Below are 23,726 nucleotides of genomic sequence, written 5' to 3' on the forward strand. Positions count from 1 at the left end.
TTGTTTTCAGTTAGATTAACTTATAGGACATCTCATTTCATGGTCAACAGCTATTAGAAAGCTTATTCTTTCGTCAAGTGAAGTGTATCTTCTTACAACTTCACCCATTTTTCAGAGTTGTGCCTTTTACAGTATTTAAAGACAGCTGTCAAAACCCAACCAAATCTTCTCTTTCTCTATTTTGATAGAAGAGAAATTGGTGTTGACAGGGGAGAGGAATATAAGAGGGATGATGAGTTGGTGATGGACAGGGTATAAATGAAGAAGCTGATCTATGATCCCACTATCTCTTCTGGCTGTAACACTCTGATAACTGTATGAAGGGGGACAGGGACTTGGAGAAATCCATTGAGTGATGAACTCTTTCAGCATTTGCACTTTTGTACTTTCTGAGGGGAAAGAGAAAACAGCCGATGGCTTCATCTGGTATTATGAAGAAATTGTGCTATCATTCATATTTTTCCTGTGGCCTTTTGCTTTTGAGAGATCAATATCAACTAATTTATCTACATGAGAAAACCCGCACCTTCCCAGTAAGCCAAACCCTGAGGCTTCTCAGACCCAGGGCTTGTGTGTGTAGCCATGCAGAACATGTACAGCACAAATTTAGAGGTTGCTGTTCACACAGACTGTGATATGATGGTGCCCCTGGGAAGTGTGCATTGCAGTAACATTGTCTGACTCCAGTTTCCTTAGTTACCTCAACCTTACTTTACCTTTTTTGACATTAAATGATCAGATAGCCAATCCTTTTTACTTAACACAAGTTCTCCATAAAACAGTTCTCTTAGACTCTTTCTCATGCCTCTGAACCCCAATAGGTAACATTACAACAACATTTCTTGTCTTGCTTTCTCACCTCTGAAAAGGCGTTTGCAAAGAATGAGTCACATCTGGAGGATAAAGTCTATTTAAGGCCGGCTAGGTAAAGTCGAAAACATCTGCTGGCCACTGTGACTGTAGTGGACTGTGGCATCTTCTAGTCATGATTTTCTTCACTAGGTCATGGGCTCCATGGTTCACTCTCTTCTAGTCATAAACCTGAGCCAGATATATTCAGGGATGTTGCTGTCAAACCACATGGATACATTCTTATTCATTCCTTTAACTGTGAATTAGGAGCTACCTTGGGAAATTTTGACTGTTGGCCCTTAGAACACATGGGGTGAGGGACACCAAACCGCTATACCCCACACACCCCCTTCCCCCCACACCTGTCATAGTACAGTCAAAAATCCATGTATAACTGACACCTGTGACTGGTTGAAACAGAGAATGCAGAGCCCATAGATAGAAAAAAAATCCTTATGAGTAGGCCCACACAGTTCAAACCCATGTTGCTCAATGGTCGACTGTATTTGAGGCACAAAGAGTTGCTGTTAAGTATTTTGCATTCTATGATCCTGATTTTGTGTGTTAATATTTAAACTGCCCATTTTTATGATAAGGGGAAGCAATTAGGTTAAGAAGTAAGCTGCAGAGGAAAGGTAGCCAGAAATGAAAATATTCTCGGTTGATATGAACATGGATAATTGAAGATAATCATCTTTTTGTCTCTACAGATAATTTTCAGTTCCAGACACGATCATCCAGAAGTCAGGAGACTTTCACAAGTGAACACTGCAGGTAGAGATGCTGAGAGTCAGCATGGAGAGACCAGAGAGTGAGGCACAGATGACCATTAAACTGGGAACTTGCCACTGCAGACCAGGGAGGCAGTAGTGACTCTTGTACTCAGCTTAAAATTCAAGTTAACAGAGATTTATTTAGAAGAGCATTTTTTTTTTTATTCTGAGTAGGGAATTCCTTGAAGTTAAAGAAAAACGATTTAACAGCTTTCCAGTGCATTGTACATATAACATTTTTTTCAGCAGTAAATTTGCCGTCTCAAGTATTTTTGACCCCCGATAATATAAAAATGAATTTACATTTCCTAGCCATGTACCTCCTGGCTTTCTAATGTCCCTACCTTGAGTTCACCCGTCACTCTCCACTTCCCTATTCTACTTAACCAACCTGATTTCTTACAGCCTCCAAACAAAATCTATCTTATACATGACTAACACTAACCCATGTGTGTTTGCTCTTACAGTTCTTCCTTTTTAAAACACTAAGAAGCCTCCACATCCTTCTACTTATCAGGAAGTTCGCCATCATTCAAAGTTGTCCTTAGTTCCCACATTTTTCCGTTATTCTGTCTCAGAGAGATCTGACCTTTTTGGAACTAATGGTGCCTGTGAAAGTGCACTAGGCTAGTAGAGGGGTGAGCTCTGTCTCTTGGCTCTCAGCATCTGTGAGATCATATATAAGTCACTTAACTTCTCTGAGCCTCAATTGCCTTATCTGTAAAAGGAGGTAATTTTTGCCTGCCTGAATACCCGAGTATAGGAAGAGATGTTGGCATTGCATAAAATAATAATCAAATATGCTGTGACAATGTTCAGATATTCTAATAGAGACATGTATTACTACTTACTGCTTGGTACTATTTTTAAGTTTTTATTTAACAGTGTCAGTTTTCTCTTCAGTTATGGTCATTTCCCCATTTAGTTTGTAAGACACTTAGATTAGCTTTAGTTATTTTAAAATTCCTAATAGGGCTTTGCTCTTATAGCTAGGTCCCTGGCTTTCAAAAACTTTTGAAGCAATGGGGGAGAAGGATAGATATAGAATTAATGAATTAAGGAAAGCTTCCTGGGGAAAGAAAGTGCCCTGAGATCCAGTGACACCCTGGCAAGTATGACCACTTTGTGCCTCTCTCAGTTCTGGTCTTCTCTCCACAAAGAACAGAGGAAGACTTTCTGGATCTAGTGAACAGGAAGCTGACTCAGACCAACCCTGAAAAAAACATGTTGACAGTGAAGCCCTGTCACTGTGAGGAAGTGCTGAAGTTTGTGCTCTCCCCGCTCACCCAGCACTGCCTGGTCATCGGAAAAACCACTTGTGCATTTTACTACCTGCTGGAGGCAGCTGCTGCCTCCTTGGGCCTCTCAGATAATTACATGGTGAGCAAACTCTGCACTCAGCCCCTCAGCCATGCCCTTTCACTCGGGAGACTTCTTTGTATCAGTAAACCTGAGTGAAAAGTAGAGGAAAGTAGGAGAGAGAGGAGGTGGCAGGGGGTTTGGAGAAACCGAAATGGGAATGTGGTCCTAAAAGAGCAACTTACCAGTCCCACCTGGACACCTGCCCTGTAGTTCAACTCCCATGTCCAACTCGCTGTCAGCTCTGGTTCACTCAAGTCTTGACCCTCATCATAACCTTACTTGAGCCTAACCCAGTTTCACCCCTTGTCTCTTTGGAGGCCTTCTTTTATTTGAGGAAGGCAAGCAGTCTTCTAGGCCCACGCTCAGCATTTTCATTTTTGAAAAAGCGCAAGGTGAAGATCTGTCAGTTTGAGGAGGCCACTTTCTGCTGTCTTCGGTCAGAGGTGAGTGCGGGAGGTAACCTTCAAGTTTCGGTTATTTCTCCTTTAGGGTTATCCTATTCTTTCTTTTAAAATCTTTTTGATTTTTGTATGTAATTATAAATGTGATAACGTCATAAAGGGTTATGCAAATTCAAACATAGAAATATGTAATAGGGGCCTGGTGGTGCAAGGGGTTAAGACACAGCACTATGAAGCTCTCTGTAGCCACTGCAGCACTAGTTCAATCCACAGCCAGGGAGCTACCCACATGACACAGCAGACCTCTCCTGACTCACTCACTGCTCCCCTCAGCAGTGTATTTCAGTAAATCTGCCTGTTCTGCTCCCCACTCTGTCTCTGCTGAATTTCTCACCCACCACACCTCTGGCCTACACCCCAGTTCTTTTATGCATAAATAATTAAATCTTAAAAAAAAAAAGAAATACCTAATATGTATAAAGTGAAAGAGTATTCACTGATCCTGTGCCACCCTTAGCATAGTTAGTAATTTGGAACAAATTCCACCAGCTATACACACATAGTCATATCATTTTGTTCAGTGCTACTTTTTTTTTTTTTTCAAATTTTTTTTTTTTTAATAGAGGCATGTTTTATTTGTTTGTTTGTTTGTTTGTTTGTTTTGTTTATACATGCACTGGGTACAGTCAGAAGCGCGGGAGGGTGAGAGAATTCACCAGAGCCAGAGCGGGGAGCAGAGCAGGCAGAAGGACCGAAGTACACTGCTGAGGGGAGCAGCGGGCGGCAGGAGAGGTCTGCGCGCCATGTGGGACCCTCCTCTGGTGGCCGGGGAGCAGCCGGGGATCGAACCGGCGCCGCTGAGGCCGCGGGCAGCTTCGCAACCCAGCGCTCAACCGCTGCGCCACCGGGGAGGCCCTTCAGTGCTACTTTTTAAATAGAATCATAGTCTACATTCTCCTTTCCCTGAAGTTTTTACTCTTAATAGTACAGATTGGACATAGTTGCATATTGCTATACCTTTAATCATAGTACAGCTTCCAAATTCTCCATAATGATGTGTGTGTGTGTGTGTGTGTGTGTGTGTGTAAGTTTACTTTCTTCATGTGCATTTAGGTTGTCTCTAATTTTCAATTGTTATAAACATTGCTACAGTGAATATTCTTATAAATAGCTCTTTATTCCCTTGTGAGAATGTTTCTATAAGAAATTTCCAGAGGTGGAAATGCTAAGGCAGAAGATATGGATGGTTTTACATTTAATGAGTATAATCCCAAAATTGTCCACCAAAAATAATTATATCAATTTGTTTGCTTCCACTTTTTACATCTTCATCAGATATTAAGTCTTTTGAAAATTTGCTACCCCATAGATGAAAGCTATATTGTATTTTAATGCATATCTTTTAACTAATAAGGTATGTTAACATTATATGTTTATTAGTTATTTCTGTTTCTGTGAATTGCCTCTTTGTGTCCTTTACTCATTGGAGTGTATGTGAACTACACAGGAGGTGGTAATTAATATCAGTGAAGATAGTCAAAAGGTCCCAGCTTTCAGTTATAAGATAAATAAGTTCTGGGGATCTAATGTATAACATGGGGACTGTAGTTGACAATATTGTATTGTATTTGAAAGTAGCTAAGAGAATAGATCATAAAAGTCTCATCCCAAGAAAAAAATATAACTATGAGGTGATAGATGTTAACTTACATGGTGGCCACTTCATAATATGTACATTCATCAAATCACCATGCTGTATACCTAATACACAATGCTATATAGCAATTGTATCACAATAAAAAAATTATGGCATTATACACCTTAAATTTACACAATGTTTTGTGTCAGATACATGTCAATATTACTGGAAGAAAACATACAGATGAAAGATTTCCCCCCCCACCCCCACCCAACCCCATCACTCAGCCACTGTCTCCTCCCTAATTATGTATCTTTGGATAGTCTATACCAGAGGGGTTCCACATTCATGTAGGTATATAGTCTGCCCCTTTATTTTTTTATATACAAATAGGAGCTCTCTATATGCTACATCCTCTTTGGGGATAGGATGGGTTTGGTGATACTTCTGATGCTTTCTGTGGCATCAAAGCATTGAGTTTCTGCCCAAATGACAATCCCAACTCAGTGTAACAGCATCACTTTCTAAATCACAGCTTCCTATACTTCTTATTGACAGGTGTGTGGGATGCCAAAGAAAAGTGCTTTCTCCATAATCCTGTTTTCTTACTCCTCTGCTTGCTCACGATGCTATGGGCGCTTGTTAGTGTGGCCAGATCCTGTTCCAGTTCAGCTCCAGTATGTCAGTGACCCTAGCACACCTCCCAGATATCCAGAACCTTGTCTATATACTCCTTCCACATTTACATTGCTGTTCTCATTTTCTCATCTCCAGGTCTGTTTTAACATGGGACAGATCACATTGGCCAAGAAACTGGCTAGGCAAGCCCTTCGACTGCTGAAAAGGAATTTCCCTTGGACCTGGTTTGGTGTCATTTTTCAAACATTTCTGGAAAAATATTGGCATTTCTGTTCCCTGAGCCAAACTTCAAACAATCCTAGTGAGAAGTGAGGAACATAGCCAAGTTACCCTGGTTTCCTCTAGGGCCACAAAGACCTAAATGAGGACCCAACCTAGAGTTTTGCCTATATTGACCCAAGACTCTTCTTTTCAAGTATATAGCAGACAGCTCTATTTCTCCTGCCTTACTCCCCCAGTATATTAAGTGTGACAGAATGAGGACTTCTTTTACATTTAGAATGTGGTATTATTACCTGGTCTCTTTCAATTATAGATGCATATATGTATGTTTGTGTGTGTGCATATATATATATATATATATATATATATATATAAAATGGCTATCTAGTTATTAAGCTATAATAACTTATAAGAAATATATTCAACTAACGTTAGCAATTCAAAGAATGAACATTTAAAAAAAGAAAAAAAAACTTCTTTGAACTTATCCTGGTTAAGAGCGATGCATTGAAAAGGTCTTTAGTGTTAGAAGTAGTGGGGTCCTAAAGACATTTCTGGGTGGCCCCCCGATGAGAAAACTTAAGTTTCTTATGGGGAGGGGGTGCTGGGCCCTGGTGACACTGCACTTCACCACACTTCACCCTGCACTTCACCACAGTAAGAAGAAGTTGGCAGTCCTGCAGCAGCGCGTGCACTGCCTCTCCCTGCTCTGGCAGCTCTATAACCTGGAGGCCACAGCCAGCAGCCGCAGATTTGCTTGCCTGGCTACTCTTATGCAGAAGAATTCAGCACAGGAGTTTGCAAATGAAGCCCAGGTAAACAAGTCCTTGCTTTACATTTGGATCCCACTCAGAAACCTAAAATGCCAGGGATAGAGACCTCGCCAAGTTCCTGATTTTAGCTGGGTTCTACAATACCACAGACTTAATGGGACACCACAGATCATGTGTCTGAGTAGGATTTCTCAATATGAAGTTTATAGATAGATTTCCTTGGCTATCTGTGAACTCCCTGTACTGAATATGGAATTTTATGTGACTTCAAAAGAGCTTTTGGAGAGTGGTGGAAGCAGAAAAGGGTAATAGCTTTCATCACATGTTCAAAGAAGCCCATAATCTTAAAAAGGATTAGAATAGCTGACTTAGGAAAAAAGAAGGGAAATGTGTCTTCCTAATTTTAGTGTCCTATCTGTCTGTCTGTTTTTTTCTCCATTTGTTCAACAAATGCTTGATGAACACCTCTTATATGCCAGCCACTGATCTTGGTTCCAAGGAAACAGATGAGAAGAGAAATGTATATATTAGGTGGTGATAAATGCAATGGAGAAGAAGGAAGTAGAGGCTGAGGTATAGGACTTCTCAGAACTGAGGAGTACAGCGTACATTGTAGTCAGGAAAAACCTCACTGAGCAGGTGACATCTGGGGAAACATATGAAGCAGTGAGAAAGCTTCACTCTCCGTGGGAGATGAGTGTATGAACAGAGAGCACAGTCACTACACAAACAGTAGCCTCTGTGTTTGAGGAACGGAAGAGCCTGTGTCACTAGTGGTGACAGAGGGGAGGGGGAGCCACAGAGTTGAGACAGAGATGGGGAGGGCAGATGTAGGCCATACTTGGGGCTTTGACTTTCAAAAAGATGGGAAAGCACGGGAAGTCCTGAGAAGGGTCACAGGGCCTACTTAAATTTTAAAAAGATCATTCTGGCTGCTGTACTGAGAAACTAAACTGAAGAGGGCAAGAGAGGAAACACCAATCAGGAGGCTACTGCCCGAGTACAGGCAAGAGATAGTTAGCTTGGATTGTCGTGGCAGAGGAAGTGGGAAGAAGTCTTCTGTCTCCAGAATACCAACAAGACTCACTCCTGCATCCATTCTGGGATCCATGTGAGAGGAAGAGGAGAATCAAGGATGATCCCAAGATTTGCAATCTGGACTTCTATAGGGAGGGAGGTGCTCTTAACTGGAATGGGGAAGTCTGCAGAAGGAACAAATTTGGGGGAAGATTGGGAATCAAGTTTTGAAGATATCTGATTTAAGATGCCCATTAGATATCCAGGCAGCAATATGGAATATGGTAGGGGTGGGTCACAGGAAATGTCAGGGATGGAAATGGAAATAGGGGAGTCATCAATGTGTAAATGGTAGTCAAAGCTGTGAAACTGCGTGAGGTCACTCCGGCAGTGAGAAAGGGTCCAATGACTTATTTAGCAGCTCCGGTGTTAAGAAGTGAGCATCATAAGGGAAAATCAGCCAAGAAACAGAGAAGCTACCAGGGAGGCTTCCGGGGAGAACCAAGAAAGTGTGGTGTCCTGGAAACCACACTGAAGGCTGCTTCAGAAAGAGCTGTCAGTGTGCACAGAGTTAGAACAGAGATCTGGACAGCAGTTCTGAAGGGACAAGAGGCCTTCATTAGAGATTGCACAGAAGAGATATGTTTCAGCCAGTGTTTGAAGGGCAAGGACTTGGATTGGAGAAAAGAAGAGAGTGATTTATTTAAAGAACAGGTGGTGAGATGATCAAATTAGAAGTGCAGGGATAGGAAGGAGTATGTTTTCTCAGCCAGGGTGGAAGGTAGTGGTAGGGGCACCAGGAAGGAGTCCTGACCAAGTGGGCAGCAAGGTGCCTTAATGGGCTCTCACACAGGAAAATGCCAAGAGGAAATGTAGCGTGAATATACAGCTGGAATCTTTTGCCCTGTGTTTGTTGCCCTGCAGGTCGTCTCCTCCTATGTGGCCCTTTCCCAGTTCTCCCAGAACATGGGTGACAGGGAGAAGTGGCTAGACTGTGAGCAGATGGCCATTCAGAAAAGCAGCCTGTGTTGGTTCTCCAGGGAGGGATTGTTGGCCATAGCCCAGCTCATGCAAGCCTTGGCCTACACCAAGCTCTGCCTTGGCCACCTTGACTTCTCCATCAAGCTGGGTAAAAGGGGCATGGGGTTGTTGGGCCCAGGGCTTTCAGAGAGGCCAGTTTTGCACTAGACATCATACAGTGCTTTTTAACCTCCTCAGGTTTTCAAGCTCATGAGATATGCAGACACCTCAAGAAGCCAGCTCTGGAGAATTTGGTTCTCTCGGTTCTCTTCAGATCTGCATTTCTGAGAAAGAAGTATTAAGATCATTTTCTGTGATTTGTCTCTGTTGCCTAAGAGGGGAGGGTATGATCTCCTAAGTGGTGGTGTTTTCTGTTTGTTTGCTATCATTTTCCTGCAGGAAAATTATAGTAGCTCAAGATCCCAGAAACTCTCTCCGAGGCATTCTCTTACTGCCTTTGCGTAGGGACAGGTCTGATCCCAGCACAGATGCTTTCTATATAAATAGATTGATGGAGAGATCTAGGGGGTGTTAGGCTGCTTTAAAAGTGTAAGATCCCCTCCTCATCTCTCCTGCACCACCTCCCCTGCACCACCTCCCCACACCCCACCCCCATTCCCTGGCTGGTCCCAGTGGCTCTGTCTCTCGGCAGATTTGATCTATGTGTCCATGTGCTGGAGAGTCAGTGGGCGCTCATTTCCCAGGGTCATGATGTCCTTGGCCTGGCCTGCTTCTATTCTGCTTGCTTAGATCTGCTGCTCTACGGAAAAGGTAAATCATGTGCAGGGTGCTGCTGTGCTCATGAGGGATTCAGACCTCCCTCCATCTGGAACCCAGGCACTCATGAACCTGTGCCTCTGGTGTCACCTTTGCTCCTGGCTCCTTAAAGTCTAGAAACTGTGTTGTGATTCAGGAGTGTCTACCATTCATGCGTTTTCTCCTCCCCTGTGCCATAAACCTATACCAGTTCCTATGTGGACAATTTATACTGGCCTAGTTATCTTCTCTATCTACAGGATTGCTGTGTCGGCCCTTTGGGGAGTGTCTGCGTTTCATTCAACATTATGAGCATAGCTGTGTTCTAACCTGTCAGAACAATGTCATGCTGGGGATCCACTCCTCTCTGGCCATGTGGTAATGTGGGGTATCAGAGTCTTACTCGGGTTCTATGATAAAGGGTAGAAGCTTAAGGGCACCATGAAGTCATTTAAACTATCACTGTTTATCCCTTCAGCCAGGACTGTTCCACATCTCTAACCCATTTGTAGAGGCTATTCACTTTCCATTCCCCCATCTTATCCAAAGATTCTCCTTGTCTCTTTCCAGGAGTGGGCCTGTAGGTTGAGGCTTGAGTTTAGGGTTGCATATAAGAACTAGATAACCCATGCAACGTTGAATAGCATTGGTCTCTTTTTAAGTTTCCTTGTATGTGAGTTCGTAGCCTTGGCTACTTTCCAACATCAGGAGCCTTATAGAAGTGCCAGTTTTCTGAAAGAGCCATGGTTGGCAAGCAAAGGAAAGAGTCAAGAGCTGTGATTCTTTCCTTTCAGGTTCGCCCAGGACTCGCAGTGGGACCTGTTTGAGCACCACTTCTCCAAGGCTCGCCAGTTGGTGAAAAGAACCAATGCCTCACTGTTTGGTTCACATGGCTTTGTCCGATTCCTAGAGTGCTATGTGCTAATATTACAGAAAATGCCAGAGGGTGTCTTCAGGCATATTCCCTTAGAGACTTGCAGTCAGATTCTCAAGGTACCTGTCCTTCCCCTAACACCTAGGAAATCTCCACCTACTTCATGTACCCTTCCATATATTCTTGCATGTAGTTCAGGACTGGACTCTTTAACTTTTCTGTATTTGCACAGCTACTACCCAATACCATTAAATGTTAACATTTAGCTCTTCTGGCTCAGACTATTATTTGACACATCTCCCTACCGCTCTGCCTTCTGAGCCTAAGACATTCTAATTCCTCTTTATCTCAAATCTGCTTTCTGAGCCTATTTTATCATCGATAATACTTTGCCTCCCTGTTCCCCCAGCCCTGAGTATGCTGAGTGGGGTCTGTTGGTAAGTTTTAGTGAGGGGAGTGGAGGGAAGAATGTACTAACACCTGAGCTAATGGAACTTTCTTTCTTTCCAGTACTTCAATGAGTTCTTCTCGCGATGTGTAACCTGCCCTGTTTATCACCAGTGGGTCTCTGAGCTTAAAGTCACCCTAATGAGATATGGAAAGAGAGAATCCATGTCCTTGGCTAATATCATCAGACCTTTGGATGCCTACTTGACCAGGATCTGGGCAGAGGGAGAATTCCTGGAGGAAAACAATGCCTTTGAAGAAAATATAGGAAGACAGAGTAAGCTCTTCTCCCAGGAACCCTTGCCTAAGAGACATAAAGAACAGCCTCAGACTCATACATACAAGCAGTCAAGGTTGTAAGAAGGGACACCCAGACCTAATCAGTTAGTCCTTGCTCCAGAGATAATTATGTCCTCTCATGAGTGCTCTGCTGCGCGTGGATAGACGCGAGCCCTTCTATTTTTAAACAACGTGAGAGCCTCTCTCAGCCCTTTGTTTCAGTATCTGGACCCTTACATGTTGAAAGTTCCTTCTTGGTACAAACTTAAACAACTATTGATAGATTGTTCCCTTAGAGTAACTAAATGGTCACTGAGGGAAAAAGAGGGCCTTAGAAATCACAATGTAATGTCTGTGAAGGTAAATGGTAAGAGGTGGGCAAGAAAAGAGAGGAAAATGCCTAAGGGACGCAACAGTTCTCCTCGTCCAGGGCATGAGTTATATTTGTAACTGCTGAGGGCATTCTGTGTCTGTTATAATTCCCTATTTTCCGGCTTTCAGGATTTGACAGAGTGGCTGATGTCAAGGAGAATAATGATGCCGAAATTCAAGAATGTGTATGTTAAAACAAAATCATCTGAAGGGACCATGCTTCTCTTATGGGGTATAACACATGCACTACAATTTCTCCTTTTAAAGATACCACACAGTGTACATATTAAATATATAGCCTTTTATAGTCACCACTATCTGTATCTTTGCCAAAATAAAAGCCTATGTTTCTGAAGCATGAAATGTAGACCTTCTTTAATTCTTAATAGTTATAGCACAACAGTGGCAGAAATTAGAACCAGGGATAGACCGGAAGCCTGGAACCAACCTCTGAAATGAACTGATTCTATCTTATGTAAGGTGGATTCTATCAGCAGATGGAAAAGACGGCCCCGCTGAGAAGTTGACTCATTTAAGGAAGACTGGCAAGTGTGTGTGCTTTGGTGTGCCCTCTTCTGGCACAGATGTGGGAACTGGCTTCTAAGAAACCTTTTGAGAGGTACATATCTGCGGGAACCCATTACTCCTTTGCAATGTGTGATTTGGGTATTCACGTATAAAATCACCAGTGTGCTTGGCCCTAGCTCTCTTCTTTGTTCTCCTTGTTGGAGTTGCCATCTTTGGCCTTTATTTGCTTGACCGTCTTTTCCACAGAGCATGAGCTCCTCATTAAAGTGTGTAGCTCAGTCATCTAGCGTGTGTACACTCTTAGCTCATGTTGTGCTATTGTTCACTTACGCTGTGCCAGGCACTGTGCTGAGTGCTTGAAATGCATTCTTTAAAACACATCAGTTCTGTGAAGTAAGTGCTTTTTTTATCCCTATATTATAGATGAAGAAACTAAAGTTTATAAAAAAAATTTTTTTTAATGCATTTTTTTTTAAAGATTTATTTTATTTATTTATACAAGCACTGGGTACAGTCAGAAGCACGGGAGGGTGAGAGAATTCACCAGAGCCAGAGCGGGGAGCAGAGCAGGCAGAAGGACCGAAGTACACTGCTGAGGGGAGCAGCGGGCGGCAGAAGAGGTCTGCGCGCCATGTGGGACCCTCCTCCGGTGGCCGGGGAGCAGCCGGGGAGCAGCCGGGGAGCAGCCGGGGAGCAGCCAGGGATCAGCCGGGGATCAGCCGGGGATCGAACCGGCGCCGCAGAGGCCGCGGGCAGCTTCGCAACCCAACGTTCAACCGCTGCGCCACCGGGGAGGCCCTAAAGTTTAGAAAAATTTTAGCCCAAGACACACAGCCAAAAAATGGTGGAACTGGGATTCTAACTCACTTTTGATTCCAGTTCATTTTCTTAACCTCTAGGCCACACAGCTTTCAGAGGAAATAACAGCATCTGTACCCAACCTTCAATATTTTGCACAAATGACCGAGATGTTTGGGAAAGGAAGCCTGTATATGCCCTTGAAATCATCTTGACGTTCTGTACGTTCCTTTCTTCCCTCTCCTCTCTTCTTTCCCCTACCCCCTTGTTACCCTTCCTCCCTCCCTGTATCCCTCTCGCCCTTCCAGCCCTCCATCTCTCACCCCTTCCTTCCTCCTCACCCACTTTTCCCCGTCATCCTCCGCTACTCCTTTAAATTTATGACAGACAACAGAGAGTGGTGGTCAACAGCTAGGACTCTAGAGCCAGACAGCCTGGGTGCACATTCTAACTCTGCTTCTTTCTGTGTTACTTTCAGCATATAAATTATCTTTATGCTTCAGTTTCCTTTCCTGTAAATAAGTATACTAGTGGAACAAGAAAGTCATTGCTAAGATTAAATAAATATAAAGTACCTGGGACATACAGTAACACTCAGTCATTGTTGGCTATTCATTTGATTTTTATATTTAAAGAGAATAATACATTTTTGTGGCACAAAATTCAGAAAAAATAGAAGTGTTTGAGTCTTTCCCACTCCTAATCCTCCTAATCAGAGCTGATCTGTATTACCACTTGCTGATGTATCTTGGCAAAATTATTCTATGCATATGCAAGCCATTGGTATATAGTTACTGCACCCACAAGGGACAGTAACTAGACACACTGCTAATTTTTTTCACCTTCCTTTTGATAATTTTTTAAATTAATAGAAAATTCACATAATATAAAATTTACCTCTTTAAAAAATTGTACAATTCAGTGGCTTTTAGTGTATCACAACCATTAGCACTAACCATTAGCACACATTATCTAGTTCTAGAACATTTTTATCACCCCAAAAAAGGAACTCTGTGCCCACTTGCAGTCAACCCTGATCTCTCTTCCCATAATCCCTAGAAATCACTAATCTACTTTCTGTCTCTATAGCTTTGCTTATTCTGGACATTTCATATAAACAGAATCATGACATAACTTTTTGTGTCTGGCTTCTTTTACTCAGCATAAAGGATGCCAAAGTTACTTATGTTGTAGCCTTCCTTTTTATGCCAGGCTGACATTCCATTCCATTGACATTTTCTTTCACCATTCGTCAGCTGATGGAAACTTGTATTATTTCTACTTTTTGACTATTATGAATAATGCTATTATAAACATTTGTGTACAAGTTTTTCTATGACTGTATGCTTTCAATTCTCTTGAGTATATACCTAGGCATGAAATAGTTGTGTTAAACAGAAACTCTACATTGAAACTTTTTGAGGAACTGTCAAACTGTTCTCTCCAAAGCGCTGTACCATTTTATATCCCCACCCGATGTGCGAAGGTTCTCCAGTTTTCCACATCCTGACTAACACTTGATATTGTTTGCTCTTTTAATTATAACCGTTGTAATGGGTATGAAGTGGTCTCTCTCTGTGATTTTGGTTTGCTTTTCCTTAATGACTAATGATGTTGAACATATTTCATGAGCATTGGCCATTTGTGTATCTTGGAGAAATGTCTGTTTTAAATCACTCACCCACTTTTTTATTAAGTTATTTGCTTTTTTATTGGTGAACTTTAAGGATATTTTAGTAAGTTATGGAAATGAAATCCTTAACATATTTGCTTTGCAAATATTTTCTTTCATTCTGTGAGTTGTCTTTTTACTTTCATAATGGTATTGGTTTGCTACACAAAAGTGTTTAGTTTTGATGAAGCAATTTATCTTTTTCCTCCTTTAGTTATTTGTGTTTTAAGAGTCATAATTTAGAAGCCATCACCTAGTTGGAGGTCACATAGATTTGATCCTATTTCCTTTTAAAATTTCTATATTTTTAACTCTTACGTTAAGGTCTTTGGTTCATTTTGAATTTTTGCATTATAGTGTGAGGCAATGTTCCAAATTCATATTTTTGCTCTGCTTCATCAAAGGCAATGAGCCTAATAAAAATCTATAATCCTACATCAGATATGGAGAAACTGCTAATGACCTGGACTGAAGACTAAAATTCCTCTCAGCACCATGGTGCTGAGATGCTTACACTGTTAAAAGCGATAAAGGCTGTGCCTGATGAGAATGTTGAATTTACTCCTAACTTGAGGTAGTTTAAACAATTCAAGAATCATGATCCATAACATAATGTGAAAGTGGTGAGCTTAGGAGTGCTGATAGAAGGCAGATGAAAATTTTTGAGACTTCTAGATAAGCTAATTTCAGAGGACAATTACCAGAGTAAATATCAATATGGATATAGTCTCCCTATTCTGGAAACAGATGCCTGAAAGGGGTTTCATCCATTCAGAGTCTGAGTCAGTACTAAGTTTCTGGCTTTTAAGGGCAAGATAACCATCTTGCTTGAAAGCAGTGTTCACATAACAATGATATCACCTAACAATGCATTTTGTAAACCGTATATCCTATATTTCTATATCCTATATCCCTGTTTTTCAGCTACACATGACTGCATGGAGTGGCTACTCTAGCTACTCTTTAGCTAGTTTGCATGAATGTTTTCCCATCTTTTTCTTTCTTTTTTTTTTTTTTAAGGGACACCTCTTTTTTTTTTTTTTTTTAGATTTATTTATTTATTTTTACAAGCACTGGGTACAGTCAGAAGCGCAGGAGGGTGAGAGAACTCACCAGAGTCAGAGCAGGGAACAGAACAGGCAGACTGATGAAATACACTGCTGAGGGGAGCAGCGGGTGCGGCAGGACAGATCTGTCACGCCATGTGGGACCCTCACCGGTGCCCTGGTATTGAACCGGCACTGCAGAGGCTGCGGACAGCTTCACAGCCCAGCGCTCAACCACTGCACCACTAGGGAAGGCCCTCATCTTTTTCTTTCAACCTACTTTGTTTTTTTTACCTGAAGTTTGTCTCCTATTGGTAGCATATAGTTGGACCATATATTTTGTAATCATTTTGCCATTGGAATACTTAATTCATTTACATTTTATGTAATTACTGATACATAGGATTTACGTCTTCCATTTTGTTGTTTTCTATTTGTCATGACTTTCCCTATCCTCTATTCCTCTACTATCTTTTGTTAAATTTAGTAGGTCATTTTAATTTAACTTCAGTTCCCTTGTCATTTCTTTACAATAAATTTTTTGCTTATTTTCTAAGTTGCTGCTTAGAAAATTAGCGTTTTAATCTAAGACAGTCCAGTTCAAATTAATATCAACTTAATTTCAGCAATATAAGACAGACATTGTTTCTATATAGCCCTATTCCCTCCCCCTCCATCACATTGTTATTGTCATCAAAGTTACATCTTAATAAATGCTATGCCACAAAGATTTTTAATATTACTTGGTGAAATTGTCTTTCAAATCAGATGTGGGGGCAGTCATTTTTCTGAATAAGCATTCTTCGTTTTTTTTTTTAAAAGGACTTATTTATACAAGAACCAGGGTACAGGCCAGATGTGCAGGGGGGTGAGGTGAGAGGATTCACCAGAGACAGAGTGGGAAACAGAACAGGCAGGCAGACTGAAATACACTGCTGAGGAGAGCAGTGGGTGAGACAGAAGAGGTCTGCCACACCATGTGGGTTTCTTCCTGGCTGGCCAGGATCGAACCCGCACCTCAGAGGCTGCGGACAGCTTCATGGCACTGCACTCAACCGCCTGCACCACCAGGGAGGTCCAGCATCCTTGTTTTGATGCAAGCCATCAAAAGGCTGCGGGCTGCAAAGCTGTCCACTTGTTTGACTACTTTCTAGAATTATGAAAAAATTGATTCTATTGTTTTTGCTTTGTTTTCATGTGTATCTCATGGTAAAACTTAGGTCAATATTTTTATCTTAGAATTTACCTTTGTAACTACCACATACTTCCTACCATTGTTCCTACCATGAACAGTGATGGAATTAGTATACTTCCCTCCCTCCATCCTGCTTTTCCACCAGTCAATTAATACCTTCCTTAGTATTTTCCTTTGGCCTGTTAAATATTTCCCTTTGTCAAGTCCTATGGAGTTCAAAATACTGACCAGGGTCAGGTTTTTGCAGAAGGATTCTTTTTAAGATTATATTCTGGGGCCTCCCCTGGTGGCGCAGCGGTTGACTGCTGGGCTGTGAAGCTGCCTGCAGCCTCTGCAGTGCCGGTTCGATCCCGGCCGGCCAGCAAGGGTCCCACATGGCACATAGACCTCTCCTGTCTGGCCCGCTGCTCCCCTCAGCAGTGTATTTCGTCAGTCTGCCTGTTCTGTTCCCCGCTCTAGCTCTGGTGAATTCTCTCACCCTCCCGCACTTCTGACTGTACCCAGTACTTGTATAAGTAAATAAATATATCTTTAAAAAAATTATATTCTGCCCTTCCCTTGCATCTTGGGTCCTCCCCCTCTCCGCCTCCCCCCCTGCACCGCCACTACCACCCCACCTCCCCAGGCAAGGCCCCAGTCATCTTGGCCAGGGAAAAGGAGGACTTAGTTGATTGGTGGGTAGCTGAAGTATATTTAGGTTTTGTCATAGGCTAAGTGAGACTTTTATCAGGGGAAGTTCAGAACATCCTGCCAGAGCTCCCTGAAAATAGCATCACTGGGCTTATACAGCTGGAGTTCAGGGCACGGCCCTGACCTGTCCCTTCTCCTGAGGAGCCCAGCCCAAGCTTAGATCCTGTCAAGATGGTGAAGACCTCTCCATGCCTTGCTCTCCATGGTTATAAGAAAACTGGATTCCTGAACTCTCCATCTTGTCCACTTAAGTCTCTCATCTTAATGTGAAATCATTTTTACACTGAACAGTTTCAGAAGAAATCCTGGCAGAGATCTTAGGCACTCCCAGCCCAACCTGGACTTTCACATATACTTGGCCATGACCTTGACATTCATACCCACCACCTCACCCCCTTTGCCTTTTCTCCACTGTGCTCTTCTAGTCTCTATAGTTCAGGCTGAAGGGAAAATGTTACCTACCAGATGGCGATCCAATAGAAAAAAGCCAGCTCTAGTAAAACTGATATCTGAAAAAGTCTTTTTATCTCCTGGTGCTTGAAAATCTTTTTTTCCTGCCTAGGAATAGGCCTAGTGTCTATTTCCATTTCTGTCCTCACACCTGTTTCTTTTCAGCTCCGTCACTTGAACTCCATCTGTCCTGCATCTCCTTTAACTAATTATCCCCCTCCTTCCATCCTATGCTGTCACCCTGTAAGGTGTCACTTGTTCACAAGGTGTAGAGCGGACAACAAAAGAGATTCTAGCCTTAAGCAAATGAATCTATGCTTTCAGATATCCTGAGAAATGTAAGAAATACTTTTGAAGAAGCCCTTTTGGTGCATTGCAGCCATCTGACCAGGGAATGAGATGCCACATTCCCCCCTGGCGGGATGGGCGGGAGACCACTCAGCACAAACACCAGACCAGAGTCTTTCAGATCCTAGGCCATGCGGTGAAAAGTTGAACTCAGGCCCTTACCTTCCCCTTCAACCATCAAGAGTTATATATCATCATTTAAAGTTTATTCATCCCACTGGCGCAATGACAGAGGAACCAACCTGGGGGTTTCACTTCAATCACATCCAAGTGTCATTTTCCAGGTCAGAAAAGTCAATGCATTAGATTAGATCCTAAAGTCGCTAGTTGCTCTGATACCCTCAGGCTCTAGAGCCCAAGCTGACTGGCTGACTGTACAGGATCCTGGAGATGGTCACTGAGCCATGCAGTTTGGTGAGCAACTTAGCTGGGCAGAGTCTGGCTAGTTGGTGGATCCTGAACTGGCTCACAGGGGGCCCCTCCACCTTTGGCCCCTCCAGGGAAGACGACTGTGGCATACGTCACAGACTTAGAGCTTATGTCACTCTTTGGAGGCAGAGGGGGCAATGAGGATGGGGCTGGGGCTGGTTTCCCTGATGCGGGGTCAAGAGGTAGGCTGGTATAGGTGGTATTGTCGAAGGAAGGTGGCAAGTCAAGCCAAACATATGGTACATCTGATGGCAAATCTACAGCCAGGCCAGAGTCACTGATGTGGTGGACCGCTGCAGAGGGGGCCTGTAACAAAAGCAGGCAAATCAGAACAAGAATACCTCTCTCTGCCACTGCTCCCTTTGGTGGGAAGCCCGGGACCACTAGATCTGTCTCTCAAATCCTGAGTGTATCAGTGGACAAGAGGGCACCACTCTGAAGACTTTGAAGCCCAATTTTCTCCCCAAATCTGACACAGTGAGATACCAAGCAGGAAGGCGGGAGAGCTTTGGTGCCAAGTTTACAGCATTTAGAAGGAGGTTTGAACCCCAGTTCTTTCTCTACTCCAGGATCCTGGAACATTCTGATGAGCATGGCAAATGGAAGAGCTCAGGGATTTGGCTGGGGGCTGCAGGGGTCTCTTACCATGCCCGAAACTCTGCTGCTCTGGAATTGGCCACAAACTCCAAGCCTGCTCCCTGGTGGGACAGGGGGCAGAAGCACAGTTGCTTCTGGTGCTCGCTGAAAGCCCAGCCACCCCCACTCTTCTCAGAGGCCTCCCCAGTCCAAACTCACCTTCCTGCTCTCCCCACCAGACCTTTCCCTGTCTTCCCAGTGCCCATCCCAGCCTGCTCTAACTTCCCATCCACTCAGTGCTTTCACAGCTACCTTCAACCTGCCCCAGCACTCAGGTGGCAGGTTGCCCAACCCCCTCCAGCTACCTGCCCACACATAGCACAGTCCCACCACCCTTTCCAATCCCTGCCTTTCCCCAGGCGGGCTCCCACTGTATCTCCTTCACCCCCACTTCAAACATGGAAGCTCGAGGGTCTGGTGGCCTCACTAATGCCCAGACAAGGGGAGATCATTAAAATTCTTCTCTCTATAAAATCTCCGTGAGGGGAGATGACTTAGAGTCCCAGACTCTCTGCTGGACTGGCTGACACTTGTGAGGGCCATGGACTTGAGGGACCGTACTGGAACAGATGACCAGCAGCTACCAACCTCTCCTTTTGGCCATCACAGCAAACAGCACCACCGCCGCCAGCAGCAGCCCCAGCAGGACCACAGCGCCCCAGATCAAGGGGATGCTGAGGGACACAAAGGGATAGGCAAGTTGAGTCCATAACCCAGAGGGGAGTTGCTGGGCATGAACCCAGGGCAGTGGCAAAAGGGTGCATGCTCATGGTAAGCCACATCGGGGAGAAGGAGATTTGTGGTTTGGAGTGAGGAGGGCACGCTCAGACAAGGGAGAAGGGGGGCATATTATCAGGAGACACTGGCTGAAGATCCATGGGATGAAGAGGCCATTGCTGAACTGGGATAAACAAGAATGTCTCCCTGCCTGAGCAGAAGTCCCCCAAGGTGCAAGGAAACATTAAGGTCTCCCTTTGATGTAGTCTGAGGTTCTACAGGAGCCATATCTTCACCACCACCCTCTCCCAGCCACCCAAACAGATGTGGTCAGTACCTCTTCTCCTGCTGGCCGGGTTCCAAGGGGCTGGCACTGCCTGCAGGGTCTGACGAGGAGCCCTCTGCCACACTGCCAGCCCCAGAGGTCTCCTCCTCTGCCTCCTTCTCTTTCAGGTCAGAAACTGAGTTGAAGGAGATACTTAGTGAACACACACCCATTGTGGGCTAGTTCAGGGGCTGTTGAGGTGTGAGGAATGGGGGAGTGGAGTAAGAAACACAAAGAAAGGGGCTTGGGATAGTCCTCAGGGTACCTCCTCCTGGGGGTCTGGGAATGACGCCCCATGTGTTTACCAGGTGTGAATACTTACCCTTCCACCAGCTCCCAATCCCCACGCCCACCCCCGCTTCCTCGCCTTTATCTCGTCCCCCACTCTCCCTCTCCAGGCCCCTTGGGCTTATCAGGCTGCTCAGACTACGTTTAGGATGTTAATTCTTTTTTTTTTTTTTTTAAGATTTATATATTTATTTATACAAGCACTGGGTACAGTCAGAAGCGCGGGAGGGTGAGAGAATTCACCAGAGCCAGAGCGGGGAGCAGAACAGGCAGACTGGCGAAACACACTGCTGAGGGGAGCAGCGGGCGGCAGGAGAGGTCTGTCATGTGGAACCCTTGCCTGGTGGCTGGGGATCGAACCGGCTCTGCAGAGGCTGCGGGCAGCTTTGCAACCCAGCACTCAACCGCTGCACCACCGGGGAGGCCCTAAGTTTAGGATGTTAAAACCTTGAGTTCCTGGACCTTAGAAGTCAAGGAAGGAAGAGGACGGAGGATGAGTGGGGTCAGCAGCAGCATCATATAAACTATTAGTTGTGGCCCACAGAGGAGAGGGATTTTAATGACCTCTTAGTCTATTCTCATAATTCATAGCCAAGACAAGGGAAAATGACTTTTGAAATTTTATTATTTGGGGAGAAAGGAAGACCTGAAGATGAAAAAATGACTGCATCGCTATGGAGAGGCAGCCGTTGTCTCTGCTTCAGCAGATATTATTTGCTGAGCATTAACTTTTTTTAGAATACCCTACTTTCAAAAAAATAATACTTTGGGGGCCTCCCCTGGTGGCGCAGTGGTTGAGCGCTGGGCTGAGAGGCTGCCCACAGCCTCTGTAGCATCTGTTCGATCCCCGGCCGCCGGCGAGGGTCCCACATGGCACACAGACCTCTCCTGCTGCGCCCGCTGCTCCCCTCAGCAGTGTATTTTGTCAGTCTGTCTGTTCTGCTCCCCACTCTGGCTCTGGTGAATTCTCTCACCCTCCCGTGCTTCTGACTGTGCTCAGTGTTTGTATAAATAAGTAAATAGATCTTGAAAGGAAAAAATAATAATAATAATACTTTTAAGTGTGCTTTTACTAAATCCTTAGACAATGGAAAGTTGTAGGCTGTGAGAATCAAACTTAAAAATAAACCCTTTTCTATACTGAGGACAGGGCTGAGGCTATGGGCTTAAATAATAAGGACATTTTTCCATTTTTAGAGCTGAATGAATTGGGATAGCTCAGGTTAAGAATGTGCCCTGCTTGTAGGTGAGGCACGATAAGATATGAAGTCAGTGAGTTTTAAGCCATCGAACCCATTGTAGAGTAATTTAAAAAAACAGCATTATATAAAAAATTAATTTTAGTTGTTATGTCTGAATTAAAACTTCGTTTCAAATATCTCTAAGAGTGAGAAAAATAGCATCCAGAATGGCGAGAATGCTGGAGAAGGAGCAGGCCAAGGTCAAGGCTGGGGGATGGAGGAGCCTTCCTGTGGGGGAATCCCTGTGCACCAGAGGGCTGGGGGCCAGAAGGCTGCTTGGCTGATTTATCTCCAACTTCTCGACCAGTTTGGTTTCCGTTTCCTGGAAAGCTGTCAAGAGAATATCTCCTCCCTACTCCTCCCACCCCCTCAGGGACCCTGCATCCCCAAGAAACCAAGAGCGCCTGGTGGGGGCAGGGAGGGTGAGTGCGGCCTGGCCGCCAAGGATAACTCACCTGCAGGAATTACTTCTAGATCCACTCTGTGCAAGGTCTGGAGCCCCGTGGCTCCCTCCACCATGCACCAGTACTCCCCAGCATCCTCCTTCCGCAGGGAAACCATCTCCACCTGGAGCAGGCCGCCCCCCAGGTCGGTGAGAAACGCACGCCTGCCTCCCGGGGCTCCGCGATTCACCGCCGAGGATGCCAAGGGCTGGCACCCCTCCGGCAAGAACCGGCACCACACCTTGCGAGCCTTGACGTCCTGGAGCTGGTAGTGGCACTGTACCAAAATGGAGCTCCCCACGGGGGCCTGCAGCATCTCGGGGGTACTGCCAGCCAAGCCCTGACCTAGGGGAGTTGAGGATGGACTTGTTGGGCTGGAGCTGGGACACCTTGCAGCCCTCCTGCTGGCACCCCACTGGGACAGGAGGGCCACCTTCCAGCCCGCCACATGTTATTGCTGCCACCAAGCTCCCCGGGGAGAGGAGAGAGAGGAGTATATGGGGGGCAGAAAGCAGCGCTTTCTGACCTTACCTGCTAGACCCTGGAGCAGCAGCAGCAGCAGGTGGGAACCCATGGCTGGGCAGGGAGATGTCAGCTCCGGGGCTTGTCTGGGCACTGACACAGTTCCCCTGGGGCAGGAAACATCTGCTTAAGACAGTCACATGGGGCTCCCCTGCCCATGGGGTGGGAGGTCGGCACTGGTGGGCCCCTCCAGGGAGGAGATAAGGAGCTTTCCCAAATCCTGGCTGACTCTGTGAGCCTGAGGGTGAGGGTGGGAGGCAGGGTGAGAAGCCCAAGGAAAGAGGAAGACTGGGCCAGGGTCCAGCTAAGGGATGAGTGAGCAGAGGATGCTGCAACTAGAGAGCAACAGAGGAAGAGGGAGATGCTTTTCAGAGTCTTCTACTATTGCATTTGGGGGTGCAGAGCTGTGGGGGTGAGGAGGGAAAATGTCCTATCCATGACCCAAGGCCATTCCACCTCTAAAGTCTGTGTCTTTATTTACTGTGCTGGGCGTTCTCTAAACCATGAACCCACATTCTTCACTTGTGGGAATTGTATTATTTCTTTGCTTGTCACTACTCAGTTTTCTCCCCACCCCCACCCCTCTATTTTTCTGGAACTCCTTAATTAGCTGTCATTTTCTCTTTGTCCATGTTCTTCTGATTTCTAGGATATAACCTCATCTTGTTCGCCCATCTCTTCTATTATTGTCATTTAAATTTCTACTCTAATGTGCAAATCTCTTATCCTCTAAGCATTTCTTACTTACAGTGTATTGTTTTTGCTTCATTAATATTGATACACTGTTCTCTCTTTTAGAAACAATTCCCCATGAGGATGTTCCTGTTTCTGCGGTCTGTGCCTTTTGAGCAAAGGGCACTGGCATAACTTGTTCCAGGGAACAGAACAGCAAACATACCTGGGAAACTAGAGACTGTATCAGCTCCAGAGGGTTTGCTCACATCCTGCCCCCCTCCCCCATTTTCAGAACAA

At 44.6% G+C, this 23,726-nt stretch overlaps 2 protein-coding genes across 7 annotated transcripts in view; one reads left to right on the plus strand and one right to left on the minus strand.

The window, feature by feature from the left end:
- Positions 1-11,783, plus strand: part of LOC119252437 (adenylate cyclase type 10-like) — a 46,525-nt gene extending 34,742 nt beyond the window's left edge. For 4 of the 5 annotated variants that reach the window (XM_037519673.2, XM_037519674.2, XM_037519675.2 and 1 more), the window contains 12 exons: positions 1,563-1,626; positions 2,786-3,005; positions 3,305-3,430; positions 5,802-5,974; positions 6,547-6,703; positions 8,603-8,807; positions 8,897-8,993; positions 9,351-9,469; positions 9,715-9,832; positions 10,249-10,447; positions 10,839-11,052; positions 11,556-11,783. In XM_037519673.2, the coding sequence (XP_037375570.1) occupies positions 1,563-1,626; positions 2,786-3,005; positions 3,305-3,430; positions 5,802-5,974; positions 6,547-6,703; positions 8,603-8,807; positions 8,897-8,993; positions 9,351-9,469; positions 9,715-9,832; positions 10,249-10,447; positions 10,839-11,052; positions 11,556-11,620 (1,757 nt within the window). In that variant the 3' untranslated portion in view covers positions 11,621-11,783. Of the gene's footprint in view, positions 1-1,562; positions 1,627-2,785; positions 3,006-3,304; positions 3,431-5,801; positions 5,975-6,546; positions 6,704-8,602; positions 8,808-8,896; positions 8,994-9,350; positions 9,470-9,714; positions 9,833-10,248; positions 10,448-10,838; positions 11,053-11,555 lie in introns of those variants that run through there. The other variant, XM_037519676.2, reaches the window with a different exon arrangement.
- Positions 11,784-18,576: 6,793 nt separating this feature from the next.
- Positions 18,577-22,806, minus strand: TREML1 (triggering receptor expressed on myeloid cells like 1). 2 transcript variants are annotated; one of them, XM_037520889.1, is made up of 6 exons: positions 22,764-22,806; positions 22,249-22,577; positions 20,273-20,379; positions 19,807-19,892; positions 19,228-19,280; positions 18,577-18,888 (listed from the first exon to the last, which is right to left on the minus strand). In XM_037520889.1, the coding sequence occupies exons 1-6, from the start codon at positions 22,804-22,806 to the stop codon at positions 18,577-18,579; spliced, it is 930 nt and encodes a 309-aa protein (XP_037376786.1). The 2 variants fall into 2 exon arrangements, with proteins under 2 accessions (XP_037376786.1, XP_037376787.1); XM_037520890.1 differs by lacking the exon at positions 22,249-22,577 and having other exon boundaries at positions 22,768-22,806.
- Positions 22,807-23,726: the final 920 nt, after the last annotated feature.

Source organism: Talpa occidentalis, unplaced genomic scaffold, assembly GCF_014898055.3.
Source record: "Talpa occidentalis isolate TD23 unplaced genomic scaffold, MPIMG_talOcc4v2.1 talOcc4.2, whole genome shotgun sequence".
Lineage (NCBI taxonomy): Eukaryota > Metazoa > Chordata > Mammalia > Eulipotyphla > Talpidae > Talpa > Talpa occidentalis.

Excerpts from the sequence above, each read along its gene's own strand:
- TREML1 (XM_037520889.1), bottom strand. The coding sequence starts at position 22,806 with ATGGGTTCCCACCTGCTGCTGCTGCTGCTCCAGGGTCTAGCAG. Across the intron at positions 19,893-20,272 it reads CCCGGCCAGCAGGAGAAGAG|CATCCCCTTGATCTGGGGCG; the intron begins GTACTGACCACA and ends TGTGTCCCTCAG. Across the intron at positions 18,889-19,227 it reads GCAGCAGAGTTTCGGGCATG|GCCCCCTCTGCAGCGGTCCA; the intron begins GTAAGAGACCCC and ends CTTTTGTTACAG.